The sequence below is a fragment of the Merops nubicus genome, unplaced genomic scaffold (genome assembly GCF_000691845.1).
Source record: "Merops nubicus isolate BGI_N331 unplaced genomic scaffold, ASM69184v1 scaffold31271, whole genome shotgun sequence".
In the NCBI taxonomy this organism is placed as follows: domain Eukaryota; kingdom Metazoa; phylum Chordata; class Aves; order Coraciiformes; family Meropidae; genus Merops; species Merops nubicus.
The window spans coordinates 1-15,357 of record NW_008588158.1 but is presented as its reverse complement, the minus strand read 5'-3'; the positions used below and the strand labels follow the sequence as shown (position 1 = coordinate 15,357).

General features: G+C 48.1%; 1 protein-coding gene across 1 annotated transcript; it reads right to left on the bottom strand.

Moving 5' to 3' along the window:
- Positions 1 to 1,556: 1,556 nt before the first annotated feature.
- MORC2 (MORC family CW-type zinc finger 2) lies at positions 1,557 to 15,105 on the bottom strand (the record flags this gene model as incomplete). Its single annotated transcript, XM_008949188.1, has 14 exons — positions 1,557 to 1,735; positions 2,610 to 2,798; positions 3,993 to 4,086; positions 4,182 to 4,373; positions 4,715 to 4,856; positions 5,651 to 5,705; positions 5,793 to 5,930; positions 6,335 to 6,727; positions 6,832 to 6,906; positions 7,221 to 7,353; positions 12,533 to 12,638; positions 13,962 to 14,090; positions 14,238 to 14,392; positions 14,965 to 15,105. Coding segments are annotated over 14 exons (2,011 nt in total), but the record flags the coding sequence as incomplete, so codon positions are not given.
- Positions 15,106 to 15,357: the final 252 nt, after the last annotated feature.

Genomic DNA, 15,357 nt, shown 5'->3' with positions numbered 1-15,357 from the left:
TGAGGACTGTGGTTCACCCATATGTCAGGGGAACCCAAGGCCCGAATTAAGGTTGACATATGGGTGATTGCCACAGCCCTTCATACAGAGGTGGTGAGTTTGCCTTATAGCTTCCCCCCAGGGTGCGGCCGGCCCTGCAGGGAGAGCCAGAAGGGAAATGAGCCCCAGGGGTCCCGCAGTGAGTTGACAAAGGTCAGGTGTCTGCTTGGGGATAAAAGCTGGGACCACTTGCAGGGAGTCAGGAGTGTCTGTCTGTGGAGTGCACCCCACAGAGCTTCCTGGTTTAGGGAAGATCTCCTGACTCTCCTGGAGCTGGGCCCCAGTCTGCTCAAGACCTTTACGAACGTGGGCCTATCGGGTGAGAGTCCCTATTTGGGCACCTTTATCTTATGTGTTCAGCTTGCTGGTCTGGCTGTTTCCCATGCCAACTGTGGGCAACCTCGGGTCTCTGTTTGTACCACCTGCTGTGGGCCGAGTTACATCCTTTGTGGGATCGTTGGGGGTGGCATCGATTATGTACCAGCTGACTGATCTGTTTGTACCCCCAGCGATCATTCATGGAATGTCCTTCTTGTCTACAATATAGTCTGTGTATTGGTTGGTTCATCTTCCTGCTGGTGCTATCATTTTTGTTAAGCCTGGTCATTGGCAAAACAGGATGAGAGAAAGGCATTGTACTTGCTGCTGTCCCAGGGCCAGAAATGACTCAGTGATAGAGGGCTCCACAGGCTCCAAATTCCAGCACTCTAGTAAAATTACCTGGAAGAGCAGATTGAACAAAGCAATGCAAGCTTGAGGGATTAACAATGGAACAGAGGGTGACTTTGTTTTCAGCTGGTCAGGTTTTTCTGCTGTTGCAATTGTATCTCAAAGAAATGGCAGCAAAAGTGTGCAATAAGGTAACTGCTAGAAAAGAATGTCAACTCCAGCTTTCTCCTCACTGTGAGCAACCTAGGATCTAAAACCTAGGATCTAAAAGGATCCTCAGCCTCTGACTGTTAGCATCATAACAACTCCACTTACTTATAGACACCTCATATTTGGGAACCTCACTGCACTGGCAAGTGCAAATCCTCTATCCTCACCCCTTGAAGAACCACCAAGATTTCACCCACTCCACTCATGCTCACACAGGGACTGTGTTTTGATCTCCACCGTGTCCTGACCTGGCTTTCTCTAGCCCAAGTTCAGTATCTTTGAAGTCTTAAGTCCCAACCTCCTCTTCTGAAACTCAAGGACTCAGGGCTTATTTTTAAGTTGCTGCTCTTTCTTGAGACAACCTGCTAGGCAGGATGTTCTGGTCTTCCAGGTTTAGCATATGAATACACCCCAGATGCAAAAAGGGTACTTCACACTTTTACCTCACTAAAAGCACACAGCAACCCTTCCATTGTATCAGGTAAATTATCTATTTCTTTTAAAAATAAATATTTAAAAAAAAAGGGAAGATATTTGGAGAACTGCAACATTAAAAAATTTCCTGCCAACAGCATAAATGTCTTGTTCATGTGAAGTCACAAGAACAAGTTGTACAACAACAACACAACATAAATATGGTCTAAAACCCTCTCTCATCAGGTGCCATAGTCCTCCACTGCAGGAATCCACATCTCACATTGCAGCAGCCAGGTCCTCTGCACTTCTCTAGGGCTTGTACTGGAGCTGCTCAATCTCCTTTTGTGATCAAGTCTTCGATATATGCATCCAGTTCATCATCTGTATTAATATCTATGTCCTGCAACCAAAGGCACAAGAAACACCAGTGAAAAGTGAATCTTGAAGAACAGTGCCTACAAGACATGGACAAGACAGCTCAGCTCAGCATCATCTGTCCTGGTCAGCTGTGAAAGCATCCCCAGCTTTCTTTGTCAGAGCCTGACGGACAACGCCTGGAAACCAGCTGCCAATTGATGCTCAAACAGTGCACTCAGGAGATACTTTTACTGTGCTAACCTGTGTTAGGTTAGGTTGGGTTTTGGTTTGGTTGTTTGGTGGTTTTTTTTTTTCACTTCAACACACATTTTCCTAATAGGGAGCAACTCTTCCCACCTGCTTTCAGTAGCTTTTCCATTGGTGATTTTCATTTTATTTAAAGTAGCTTTTTTTTAATTTCACATTTATTTACATAAAGCTTTTATTTAAAAACATATTTGCTATTGTGATGTTTAATAGTATAATGAATAGATTCCACAATAATTTTTTCTATTAAGTATTATTTGTTTAAATGTTTGCATTTCTATAAGTGGGGTTCTGCCCAAGAACGGGGCAGAAATTCCCTGCAAAACACTGCCTATACCCAGGGAAATTCTGCTGCAGTCCCAAGTTTCACAGCAGGAAGCAGAAAACAAATAGCAGCTGTGCACGATGTGCATGCCATGAAAAATCCCTCTGTGAAAATGACCACTCAACAGGACTCTCAAGGCCTGGATCCCAAAGGGTGGGCAGTGACAGCAGCTGCCCACTCAACTGCTTCTGATGGTCTAAGCCCTAGCTGCACTCAATAAAGAGCTGCTGCTCCAATAATGCTGGGCCAGGACATCTCAAGTGCCTGGAGGGGCCTGGGTTTGGGGAAGGCTGTTACTCTGGTTTCTCACCCCCTCCTCACCCACCTCTTGCACCTTCTGCAGAAGAGCAACGATGTTGGTCCTCAGCTTCTGCAGTTTCTCCTCCGTTTCCTTCAGCTTCCTCTCTGAGGTGCGGAGGCTTTCCTCACAGGCTTTGGCCCTGGCGTCAGCACGTGTCTGATAGGAATTGCACAGGTTCTGCAGACCTACCTCGTACTGTTTGAAATATTCTTTCTGTAGCAGACAAAACAGAAGAGATGACATGAAGCACCAGGCAAAGCCCAGCACCTGCAGGCTGCAGATGAGTCCAGTTACTGGTGCCCCGTGACCGACCGCCACCAGCCTAACACCCTGTCCCTGCCCACGGCCACTGCCACCCTCACTCTGACATTCCTGATTTGCCTATGGGGGCACAAAAGTCACACGAGTTTTCACATTCCTCAAAGGCCAGAACTGCCAGAAAAGCTTCCTGAATTCAGATGAAGGATGCAGCATGTTTTAAAAGTGTAAAACCACAGTTACACTGTAGAAAGATCTGACTGCCCCTGTACACAGTGAGATTCCTTAACATAAACCACCCTGGCAGCACAGCTTATGTGTGAGAGGTAGGCACAGCTACACTTGCAGGGAATTCCAGGCAAGACCAACATGTCCAACGTAAGCAGCAGGACCAGTGACAGAGAGAAAAGAGGAAGAGACAAGAGACTGCATATTAATATGTATAGCACCAGTGAGCGAGTAGAGTGCTTTGAAGACTACCAAACAAGCACTGGCATTTGTCATTTGGTCATCTGTAGGTGACTTTTGTTACCTACAGATGCCTCCTAGAAAGGTCTGCCTTTCTGGTATGTCAGAGAAGAGAGAGAACTCAGAGAGGCCAGCACCATTTCTCTGCATTTCAGCTTCTGTTGAACCTTCCAACACCAGCACACAGGTCCTGGTGCAGGCTCAGACCCATCTGTTCCTTGCCAAAGAAATGGAGGCCATAGCAGAAGCTTTAAGCTGTAGAGCTGCCCCAGGGGTAGGCAGCATACACACCTGAAGAGCTGTGAGGAGGGGTGGCTTCCTGGTTCTCTCCCATTTTTAAGACTGCCTCCACGTAAGTTAGATTTATAAGGCTGGGGGCAAAACAAACAGGTACCTATGTCCTCTTACTACAGACCTCTAACCTGGTCTCTCTTTTTTTAAAAGCACAGAAGTAATGGACAAGTTAGGAGAGCAGCAGCCAACAGCTTTCCCACACAGACGTATGGTAATTTAAAAAATCCTCAGAAAACAACAGTCAAAAGACCTAAGGCATGTTTCAGAGGATGTCTGAAGATGTTTTGAAGAGTGTGATCTTGTACCAACAGGATGCACGCTTGCCAGAGGAATGCAATGTGTGTGGGCAACCCCCCAAACTTACTCTTCTAGAAATACTCGACTCACCAAGGGAAACACCAACAACCCTTCTGGGCTCATGGAACTCAGCTCCGTCTTGGAGATAGGAAAATTTGGAGGTAAGAAGTACCGCAAACAGTTTCTGTGCAGGAAACAAAAACACAAAGCCAGAACTGGGAGCTTAAAATGCTAAAGCAATCAGACTGCAACAGCTCACAAGCACTGCAGTGAACCCACCGAAGGATCTGGACTAGTAAGTCTACTGTTTCTTGGCTGCTGCTGGGACCTGTGGTGTCTGGCTCAATTCTGACACAGTCTGAGGTAGAAGGTTCAGCCACGACAATCTCCTCTTCCTGCTGTGTATCTGGAGCCTGGTATTCAGGAGAGGGAGGCTTCATCAACCTCACATCCTCACTGCCCTTCTCTACCCTGAAAAAACCCAAACAAACAAAAAGGGAAAGTCAGACCTCTTTCTGCAATGGCTGTAGAACACTGTTAACATCTTCATCTACTCCTGGGTACATTCTGTACCCGGCTGTCACTCCAAGACCTCTAGATTACACAACAGCTGCCTCCTCAGGAACATCACATCAGAGCGATGGGCAAACTGTGTGAGGTCATTTCTCATGGGGGAGCTGGACAGCCCAGGGGACACATACACTCCCTGGCAGGACAGCAACACCTCTGCCTGCAGCATCTACGGGAACAGGACGGGTCCTCCCTCAGAAAGCAAAACAAGCCTCCAAAATGCAGTAGCTAGAGATAGTTACCAGCGATCCCGTGGTGTGGTGTCTGTAGGAACATAATCAAACTTCACCTTCCAGCGTACCACGTGCTTGCCCACTTCCACAGCTGTGACACGGCCTGTGAACCACTCCTTGTTCACACGCACTTCCACATGCAGCCCTTTATCTGCAGGGAGGACAGCAGCAAAGGTGTTTGCAAACAGATGCTGGAGAGCGCATTCTGCACTAGGTCTGGGGAAGGCAGGCATGCTCATCAGGGAGCAAACCTAAACCCATGGTAACTCCTTCAAACAGTATGCAAGCCATAAAACCAGCACTGTCACACAGTCCAGCAACTAAGAAACATTAAGAAACAAGGAAACTTTATGGCATTTTTAGACAGAAGCCTTCTTCTGTACTCTGGGCTGTTTGATGTGGGCTTTCCAGGCTCTTTTTGGCCACTAGGACAATTTGCCCCATGTTCCTAGTGGGACACTTTTCAGACAGCTCCTTAGGAACAAGCTGAGAAATCGCCCTGCTCTGGCAGAAATTGCAATACCATCCTGGCTACCATCTTTCCAGGGGATCTCTTGGCCCCTCTTGTCCCACAGCAGTGCAGCCGGTCTACACACAGTCCTCAGCATCTTCCAGCTAATGTGGCTCCACAATCCACCCAGTTAGGAAGGGGGAGCACAGCATCAGGCTACACCACACAGCCAAGCATCACACTCATTAAAGTTATCCAGCCCTCAGATCACAGATGTTCCCATCCCACAACTGCCTCTTGTCTAATCAAGAGATTCCTGGCCAAATGTTTCATGCAAGTTAGAGTCATCTCAGGGTTTGGGACTCAAATTTACACTAATTCTTATTTTAAAAAGCTAATTAATGAAATCACATGTTTAACCAGTGAGTCTAGTTCTGCAACAGTTCTTTTCCACTGTGTTAGATACTGGAGGCATTTCAGGGTTAATTTCTCACCTTTCTGAGCTTTCTTCAGTTCTGCCAGGTCTTCTTCCTCAGTGCTGTCTGTGAGCTGTGGGCAGAGAGAGCTCAGATTAGCTGCCTTCCACCAAGACTAAAAAACATTTATCTTCTGCTGCAGAAACCAGTGCACTCTCACCTCTACCACCACCTCACTGGAATCCCTCTCTTCTTTCACTCCCAAATATTTGCCCCGTTTTGTCTTCTCCTTCTTGTGCTCCCGCTCCTCAGACCCATACCCTGTAGTGTTCAAGGTTCTCTTCCGAGTGGTGGAGGCCTGTAGGAAGCAAACAAGCTCCAGCTATAATTCCAGCATGCTACCAACTAAAACCAACCTTCAGCCAAGTTTAAAAAAAACACCAACACAGCTCAGCACCCACTGTTTCATTTGAGAGTTAACTGGTCTTTCCAGAAGGTTTCAGCAGGCACTACGTGACCATGCAAATGCTCACCCTGCCTCTTCACATTCCTTTTCTTCCTGGGGAGACAGTCTGGTCTAACAGGAAAGAGATGAAACAAGTCTTCTACAAGGGATGTAGAATGGCATCTGAACCCAAAAGTAAAGTAGAAGTTGTCTTGTCCCGCACAGGGACTAGAGTGCAAACCCCGTGCCACAGGGCAAGCCAGGCTACACAGAACAGTAGGTAAGGAGCCGACAGGTTTCATTCCATTGAGTCTCACCTGTGGGCATTTGACAGTGGCAGATTTCTTTAGTGCTGGCACCTTGGCAGCTTTTGGACTAGGTGTCTCACATGAGCTTTTGAGGTTCTGGAAGCCAGCAGAGGGTGGCTTTGTGGCTGCAGCTGGTTTGGGAAGAGCTGCTGAAGCGCTGTTACACCTGCTGGCTGCCGCAGCGTGGTGTGTCCTGGAAGTGCTGGCCTCCTCCTTGGACAGAACGCTCCCCACTTTGGGAGTGCTGCCACTCAGGCAATCTGAAGAACTCTTTTTCAGCTGACTGACGGACTTGGGAAGAGGTGTAGGTGGTGGTGGTGGTGGTCTGCTGGGAGCATTCTTGATAACATCAGGTAAAGGAGGAGATCGTGGGCGCTGAGGTCGGGTCTGTGATTGGATGTTCTGAAACAAATGAGGGTACAGAGAGAGAAAGGATGGAAAGAGCTGCTCAGAACAGCTCAGGATAACACAGAAGAGCACAAAGCCTACAGTGGTAGCCCATTTACCTCCCGTGCAGGCCGGGTGGTTGCTTCCAGAGGCAGCTTCTTTAAGTCAGCTTGAGATCGAACAGGAGTGGTTTTCTATTAAAAAAAAAAAAAAAAAGGCAAACAAGATAAAGGCCACTGTTAAAAGTTGTCAGGGCCTGCAGTTTAAAACAGCTAGGAGGTGCATTCTGTGTCCTTCAAGAGACATCCCTTCACCCGAACACCAGCAATCACTCCCATTTTCCCAGCAAAGAATGAAAGGCAAGCAGAAGTGCTTGTTTTCTGTTATTAGGATAACCTCAGCCCCATGAAGGAGCAGTGGTGGCATCAGAGGCTGAGAAAGACATTACTCAGCATTAGCCATTTGCATCTCAAACCTGCTGTGCCTAGCTAGAGGCCTCCAGATTCACCTGCAGAGCTTCCAGCTTTTCCTGCTGCTGGCGGATTTTCACTGTGAGTTGCTTCTGTTTTTCCTCATATGATTTCAAGTCTTTCTTCAGAGTTCCCAGTGGCACCTTCTGCTTTTGCTCTGCAGCTTCACATCTAGCATGATGGAATACAAGACAGCCTCAGCAATGACAGCAGAACCTGGACTCACACACGCAGCACTGTCCACACATCCCATCCCAAATACAGCAGTAAACCCACTTTTGTTTCCACAGTAGCCACAGTCTCAAGAATAGTGGGTTTCTTCTTGGGAAACACATGATTTAAAGACCAGAAGTATAGCTTTAAAAAAAGAAAACAACCATTTTTTGCTGGGACTTGCCAACTCAGAAGAGCAGGAGCTAAACAGAGCTTAGGAACAGCCATGACTCGTTTTCTATACTGTTTCTGTACTCTGGACTTTTGCAACAATTTTCCTTCTGATCAGCTTAGGTCTTCATATCAAATCCTGCTGCTACATCCTCTGTTACCAAGGATGGACTTCCTCTCCATTTAGAAAGGAAAGCTTATTATCAGTAACCCCTGATTAAGCTCATGTAAACAACAAGCCTTTCACCCTGCACTTCGCCTTGCTGCCCAAGGCCACCAAGTTTTCCTTTGCAATATTCCTTAACTATTTGTTTTTTCCATCCCTGTTCAGCTTATGGTCTGCAAAACAGTGGTGAGTCTCCTACGCCCTCAGGTCCTCTCATGCAGAATCCTGGAAGGGTCCCTGAGGGAGGAGAACAATGCAGGCAGGTGAGTGGTGGTGACCCTGGCCTGGCATCCCCTCCAAACTCCTGACAGTGCAGCTGTCCATCAGCAGCACTGCCAGAGGAAGAAGAGATGACAGAGGGCTTCCCAGGCTCACCTCCTGTCACAGAATGGAGTCATGGATGGACATCAGGATCAACCCCTTCAGGGAAAGTCACAGAGGGATGATGTGAGACAGGAGAGCAGCAGCACCAAGACAACTCTTGCATGATGCAGGAGATCCAGCTGACTCCTGCCTTGGAGCCATGCTGTTAAAAACTTCCCACAAGTGTGTTTTACAGATAAAGACCCTGCTCTTGTGGACCACACAGAGTTGCAAAAGGCTGATGAGAGATGGTTTTATCAAGATCTCTGATCCTGAACCTGTGAACTGATGGGCTATCCCCCAGTCTACAGCACACACACTGTGATAAGCTTTGCCAATGGAAAGCAGCACAAGCAGCAGTTTCTCCAGCAGGCTCTTCTCAGCTGAAGCAGTGCAGGGGAGTTCTGTGTAGTGGTTACCTCCCAGCTAAGAAAGTACCTGTCATCACTGCAGAAGGACTGCCCCACACCAAAGCTGCAATTCCCAAAGCTGAACAAGTGGCACCACATGCAAGTTTCTCAGCAGAGAATTGCCACCTCCTATGCCATAGCATAGCTGAAAACATTGTTAAGCTGTATCTTAGAGCACAAAACCCATGAAAGTGCCTGTTAGTTCTGTCAACAGGAAAAAAACCAAACGCTCATGACAGTCAAACCCACAGAGGCACTACAGACAAAAACACAGAGGCATCAGTAGAGGCAGCAAGTCAAAACAAAGAGAATTATCTTTGTAGTCAGAATCATCCACAACTCAGCACCAAGACTTTGTTGAGCCAAGACATCACCAGCATCAGACAAAACATCATTTAGGACCCAAGGAGAAAACATCATTAGTTTAGGTGGAAGAAGGGAGGAGAGTGACCCTGACACTCCAGCATGCTGCAGACAGGTGCCTGCTCTGTGGCAGAGTGCTGGTGACACTCAGCACTGACCAACACGGGCTGTGGCACTGTGGGGCTGAGCACTTCACCAGGCAGAGATGGAGAAGGGCATTCAGCACCCATGACTCAGGACAACGTGCAGAAACCAAAGTGCAGGTGGACAAAGCAGAAGTGTGGGGAACAGCTCAGTGCCAACAGAAGGCACCACACAGGCTGAGGCATGCTGAAGCAGCCAGGACCACCATGTGGTCTTCTGATGCCAGGAGAAAGTCTGAACATAACTCTGACAGCACTTCATCCTCAACCTGACTGGATGAGATCCTGCACGGACCCTCATGGTACATGTGCCTGAGGCCCTCCCACTCAGGGTGGCAGCAGCAATACTTCCCAGCTCCTAAGACCTCCCTTAGACGGTACGACAGTACAAATATTTGGAATAGAACAACTGGGGCACGTGGTCAAGACACAGAATTGAAAGTGTCCAAAGCCATGGCACAAGAACACAGCAAGAACATCAGGCAGTGGGTCAGAAGTGCAGTGCCTGCAAGGAAGGCCTGCTTTCCACCAGCACTGGCCATGCCAGAGGAGTGCTAGTGCAGCTTCTGGAGAAAACTTTCTGCCTCCTGTAAAAGGACACAACGCTGTTGGAAAGTGCACTTGAGTCTACTCAGTCCAAAAATATTCTAGAATTATTTAACCTCCCAGAGTAAGATTCTTGAGATCCCTTTTGAAAGAACTGAAATGATCAGGAGTTTGGATCACTTGTCCAAAGCATTTCACCTGCCCTTTCCCACCTCCCTGCAAGGAGGATGTGGGACAACACCACATGTGTGAATGCTGTGCAGGTGCTCTGACTCACTCCAACCAATCTCCCAATATGTTCATTCGTGAAACCCAGCCAAACCCCTCAAATTTTCAAGGTACCACAAATAAAAAAATTGAAATCCTTTCCTTAGTAAATCGAGTCCCTGTTAGGTTACATGATAAAAAAAAAATAAACCTTGTCTGCACATACACAGAAGAGCAGAAAGACAAGAGCAAGTGGGGGAACCTGAGTAACACCCCTCCCTGGCTACTCCCAGGCCATCCCAGGAGCCACCATAGCCCATCCAAGGCCCATTTCCACAAGCCCAGAGGTCCAAAGGCAGCTCAGAGAATGCAGATGAGGTACTCAGAGGAACAGAGCCTCTGGGCTCCTGCCAGGGCTGTCCAGGGCACACTCAGCCCATGACCAGTTAATGTGAGGAGCTTTCCAGAGCAACTTTTGGACCAATGGGAGGAACCAAAAGCAGGTAAAGGAAGGGACTGAGACAATTTGGGTAGGAAGAAACATGGGAAAATAGAGAAATGAAAGCCTAAAAAGGGTCAATCGTACACAGACAGTTGGCTGGTCCACAGCCTTGTCTCTGTACCAAGCTCTCTTCCCAGCTGGTTTCCTGGGCAAGGGCTCTGGGCTGCACATGGTGTGTGCAGGGCCTGCAGGTCTGGCTGCCACCAGCCACAGGGGTGCACAGGAACCGGGGCCTCACGGCCAGCGTTGGCCCAGGGGAGGTGGGCTGGGGGCAAGGGGAAGGGGTATCCCAGGGCGAGCCCATGGGAGCTGACCAGTGGAGGGACTGGGGGGTCCTGCCCGGCTGCTGGACACTGGTGTTGGGGTGCAGGCAGAGCTGGGTGTGCCTCTAGGCAGAGGGCACCCAGGAAGAGCAAGGATCCAAATCCACTGCAGGATGGAGAACGTGTGCCAGGTGAGACTGGGGCTGTCTGTTGTGTGTCTGTGTTACCTGTCTCTGTGTGAGGTGGTCTGTACCTCTCACACTCTGGGGCTACAGGCCTCAGGGCTTATCTACCCCAGTGCAAGTAACCAGAGGGACTGGGATCCAGGGGCCAGACATTTCCACTGGCAGCCCTTTGTCCTGGTCAGCCCAGAGGGAGATGGTGCAGTCTGTGTGAGCTGCTGCACGTGTCCACCTGTGTTGATCTGTGGCCAGATGTGCACATGTGCATTGCCTGTCTGTCTATCTGCACACAGCCTCCTTGCCTCACTGCTGCACCCACCCGGGGGGCTGCAGCCTCTTCTGAGGCTTGCAGATTCAGCAGTTTAATTGCAGGACATCCTCAGCTAAACCACACTCTTTGTAGCTCTACACCAGGGCACAAAGACATGGAAGAACAGGGAAATGAGCACTGGTATTCCTCATCGGTGCCAAAAGAAAGCAGCAAGAACATCAACACTTTACAATAGCAACATCAACACTTCTTTGTATCCTTTTCAGCCATAGATGTTGACATTTTTATTCCAACTAAAAGTTACCACCTAGATTCGTTCCCTTTGTTTTCAAGCACTGAGCCAAGGCACCTGGATTACAGCTGAACAGCTTCCCTAGTTACACAACAAAGACAAGAATCAGCTTCTAGTAGCATCTCTCGCCACTGAGAAGCAGCAGTCTGGAGCACTCCTCTTCCTTATTCAAATAAATCACTGGATTCTACCTAAATTTTATAATGCAAACATACTGCTGGGAGATTAATCCATGTGTTGCTCGTTCAAGTGTGCAAAATGCCATTCTTCAGCTCACTGCCACTCAGAGGTGTTGCTGCAGTTTGCATGTCTAGTGGGTTGGAGCTATAGTAGTAATAAAGACAACTGCAAAGACCACATTGTACACATCCCTTCCAGCTTGCACTTGTGACTATTCTTCAGCTCCTGTCCATGCCACCTACATTAAAATTAACATGCATAAACTAAGGCTACAATCGTATTTCCCGTGGCAGTGACCAAAAAGGAACTTAATTACACCAACTCACTCACTGAGGCTGGAGGGGCCCCTGGAGGTCATCTAGTCCAATGCCCTGCTCATGCAGGGCCACCAAAGCTGGTTGCCCAGGACCACGTCCCAGAATATCTCCAAGGATGGAGACTGTACAACCTCCCTGGGCAACCTGCGACAGTGTTCAGGCACCCTCACAGGGAAAAAGTGTTTCTTGTGTTCACAGGGAACCTCCTGTGTTCTGGCTTGTGCCCGTTGCCTCTGGTCCTGCCACTGGGCACCACTGAGAAGAGGCAGGCTCTGCCCTCTTTGTGGAGTGCCTTCAGAAACACACACATTAATGAGTTCCCTTTGAGCCTCTTCTGCTCCAGGCAGACCAGCATATACTGGTGCCTGAGGTTGTTCCTCCCCATGGTCAGAGCATGGGGACTGCATGGACTTTGCACTTTTGGCTGAACTTCATGCTGTTCCTGTTGGTCCATCTCAAGCACGTGCAGATCCCTTTGGATGGATGCATGACCCCCTGGCTATCAGCCACTCCCAGTTTGGTATCATCTGCAAACTTGCTGAGGGTGCACTCTGCAGTTCTTATATTGCACCAATGCCCACCACCGTGCTGGCTCCAAAATCCTATCTACAAATCACTGCTTCTTCACAGACTGGGAGCACATTTTAAAGGTACAGAACTATTGCCTATCCCTCCAATGTTCTTAAAGAACAGATGATCATGAAAAAAAAAATGCAGTTAAGTCACACTGCAGTAAAGTCTTTGTATTAAGTGTTTCTTACCTGTCTTGTTCAGGATCAGGGTTCATAGAGCACACCCAGGTATCAGGGTAATTCTTATCCACTGAATTCAGCTGGAATGGGAGAGTCCTCCACTTCAGACACACATCTGTGAGACAAACACTTTGCAGGTCAGAAATACACAGCCTGAGCCACAAAATCACTTTCTTCCATAGCACTTCTCAAGCCCATTTTGTGCCCAATGACCGCACAAATTTCCAAAGTATATCCGGTGATAATGACTAGTGGCCAAAGGAAAAAAAAAAACGGTGAGACAGCCACAGGATATACTGAATCAGTTCTTGCTTCATGACCACAAAATGCTTGGAGGAAGACTCCAAATCTTGTACAAGATATCCACAACATGAAGCCTGGCAAGAACTAGAGGACCTCACACTCACTGCTGCAAGGACAACACATACAAACCAAACTGAACAGCCAGTGCTGAAATCACTGTTCATCTCAGGAGTGAGGTTGCCTCTTACCCATAGACACAAAACAAGTCAGAGATTTAGCTACTAAGAAAAAAAAAGTTACAATAATCTAATAAATTTTAGATGAACCAGGAAGACAGATTTGGCTTCCAGAGCACTGCAGGCCTACCAGGAAATCAACAGTTTAAAAAAATCAAGTTTTGCCAAGAAAATGCAAATGTTTTTAAATCAGGCTTTAGAAGGACGTCAACAATGGAGGACAGGAAGAATGACAGGAAAACCCCTCCTCTTTGGGAAGAACTTGGACAGGACTGAGAAAGTCATCAAGGCGAGAGAGCTCAACAAAATAATTTCATAAGATTGGCCTCACATTCCTTACTCCATCCTCATCCCCAAGTCCTGTGGGGAAAACGAGGTGGAGGGAGTTTGGTGTCTCTCTAACAAAAGACAAAGTGGTTGTGTTGAGATGTGCTTTATCCCAACTAAGGGCTCAGCCAGAGCTGTTTAGAAATGCACAGAAGAGAACTCACATTAAATTTGAAAGTTGACTGTACATGATTCCCTTCTGTGCTCACACACAGCACCCAGGAGCAGCACAGTGCATCAGAATACAAACTACTTGGCCACTTCCCACTGCCTATGGGGAAGTTTCCAGATCTTATTCTACTGGTGGGATGGGTGGCTTTGGCCAGTTCCAGTTCTTATGACACTTGTAAGCCCATTCTCTGCACTGCTACTGGCCACACCTGCCCTGTTCTGTAGGGGCACCTGAAGAACACCATGGTTGTAAGCACGTGCAGCAGAGGAACCTTACAGCACGATGTCCATGTGTACCATCAAGTGCCCACACAGGCAACTCACAGAAGGAGCCAAGGCGAAAGGACAGCGAGGCTCATCACAGATCTCCTCCCCTCTCAGCTGCTCCCCAGCTGCAACAAGGAGTCCTCCCCGCTCCCCAGGGAGGAGCAGCCTCCTCCTCACAGCCTGGTGGTACACACCGCACTGAATTGTGGTAGGGATCTCCATGGCTCTCCGGCGCTTGTAGCACAGCTCACTAGACGGAGGCTGGTTCCAGTTTGCTGACAAATAACCAAATTCATCCCAGAACTTAATGATACCTCTCTGGGCTGGAAAACAAACAACCATTGCTCAGTGTGGAGCCATTAGCACCGGAATCACTGCCTGCACTCCTGGCTGCCCTCCCCCTTCACTGCCTTCCTGCCACCAAAGTTTCTCCTTCCAGCCCCTGGTAATCGTGAAGCTTCATCACCTACCTACAGCAATATCCTTCCAGTACTGTGCCAAGTGCTCTCCCATGGCCTTCAGCAAGTGTCGATACTCTTTGGCATCAGCGAAGTCTTGTTTATTATGGGTTGGCTCCAGAACCAAATAGGGCACATCCACCACGCCTACCACTCCACCACATGCCCTGGAAGAGTGGGACACAGTCACAAACACCATTAAACTACCATTGTTCAGAGAAATAAGACTGAAAATAGCAGATTGCCCACCCATTCAATCACTTACCCATTCCTGCAGCAGTACTAGTTTTAATTTATTAGCTTTCTATATCAGACTCGAGCTGGCATACAAAAAGCAAGGTGGGCTCAAGTATTTGAATTTACTTTCACAACTTATTCTCCTTGTGCCTAGAATGAGGTGGTATTGCTACCAGTAATCATCAGCCCCAAATGCTAGCACTGAGCATAAAAGCCTCATAAGTCTTGCAGGTATGACCAAAATCAGTGTAGAGAACTCTGTGAGGAAACCAGGGAAACACTGGTTTCCTCACAGAGTAACACAATTTATTCACGGAGTAAATTATTCACAGAGTAAATACAATTTATTTGTCAGAATCCAAACTAAAGGCTGACAAAATGAGTAAGCCTCAGGCTTGTGCAGAATGATTAATGCAGGACAAGGTTATTGAACAGCCAAGTTATACATAGGTACATGCCAGGCTTAAGCAAAGAGACTGCTGAAAAATCTCCAGGAACTCACATGCCACCCTCCAGCTGCGGGCCCACCTTCTCATACATCTTTATCAGTCGACTGCAGTTATAAATGAACATGCCATCCAATTCACGCCGCTCAATATTCACCCCAAAGATAAAATTCAGTTCTTTGGGTTCCTTCAGCGCCCTGTAAGAGAATGAAACGGAGCCTTCAGAGATGCTGAGAACCAAACGAGTGCCCTGCAGTCACCGGTGTGGCAGTCAGCAGCAGGGTGCTGGGCCCACGGCCCCCAGCCCCACGGCTCTGCTGGACTGTGTGGATTCAACGGCCTGGCACATCTGAACCACAGAGTACAGAGCTCTGGGGGACACTGGTGCACAGGGCGACCTACAGCCATCGAATCAGAGAGGCACAGAGTCCGTCACTGTCACTGGAGTG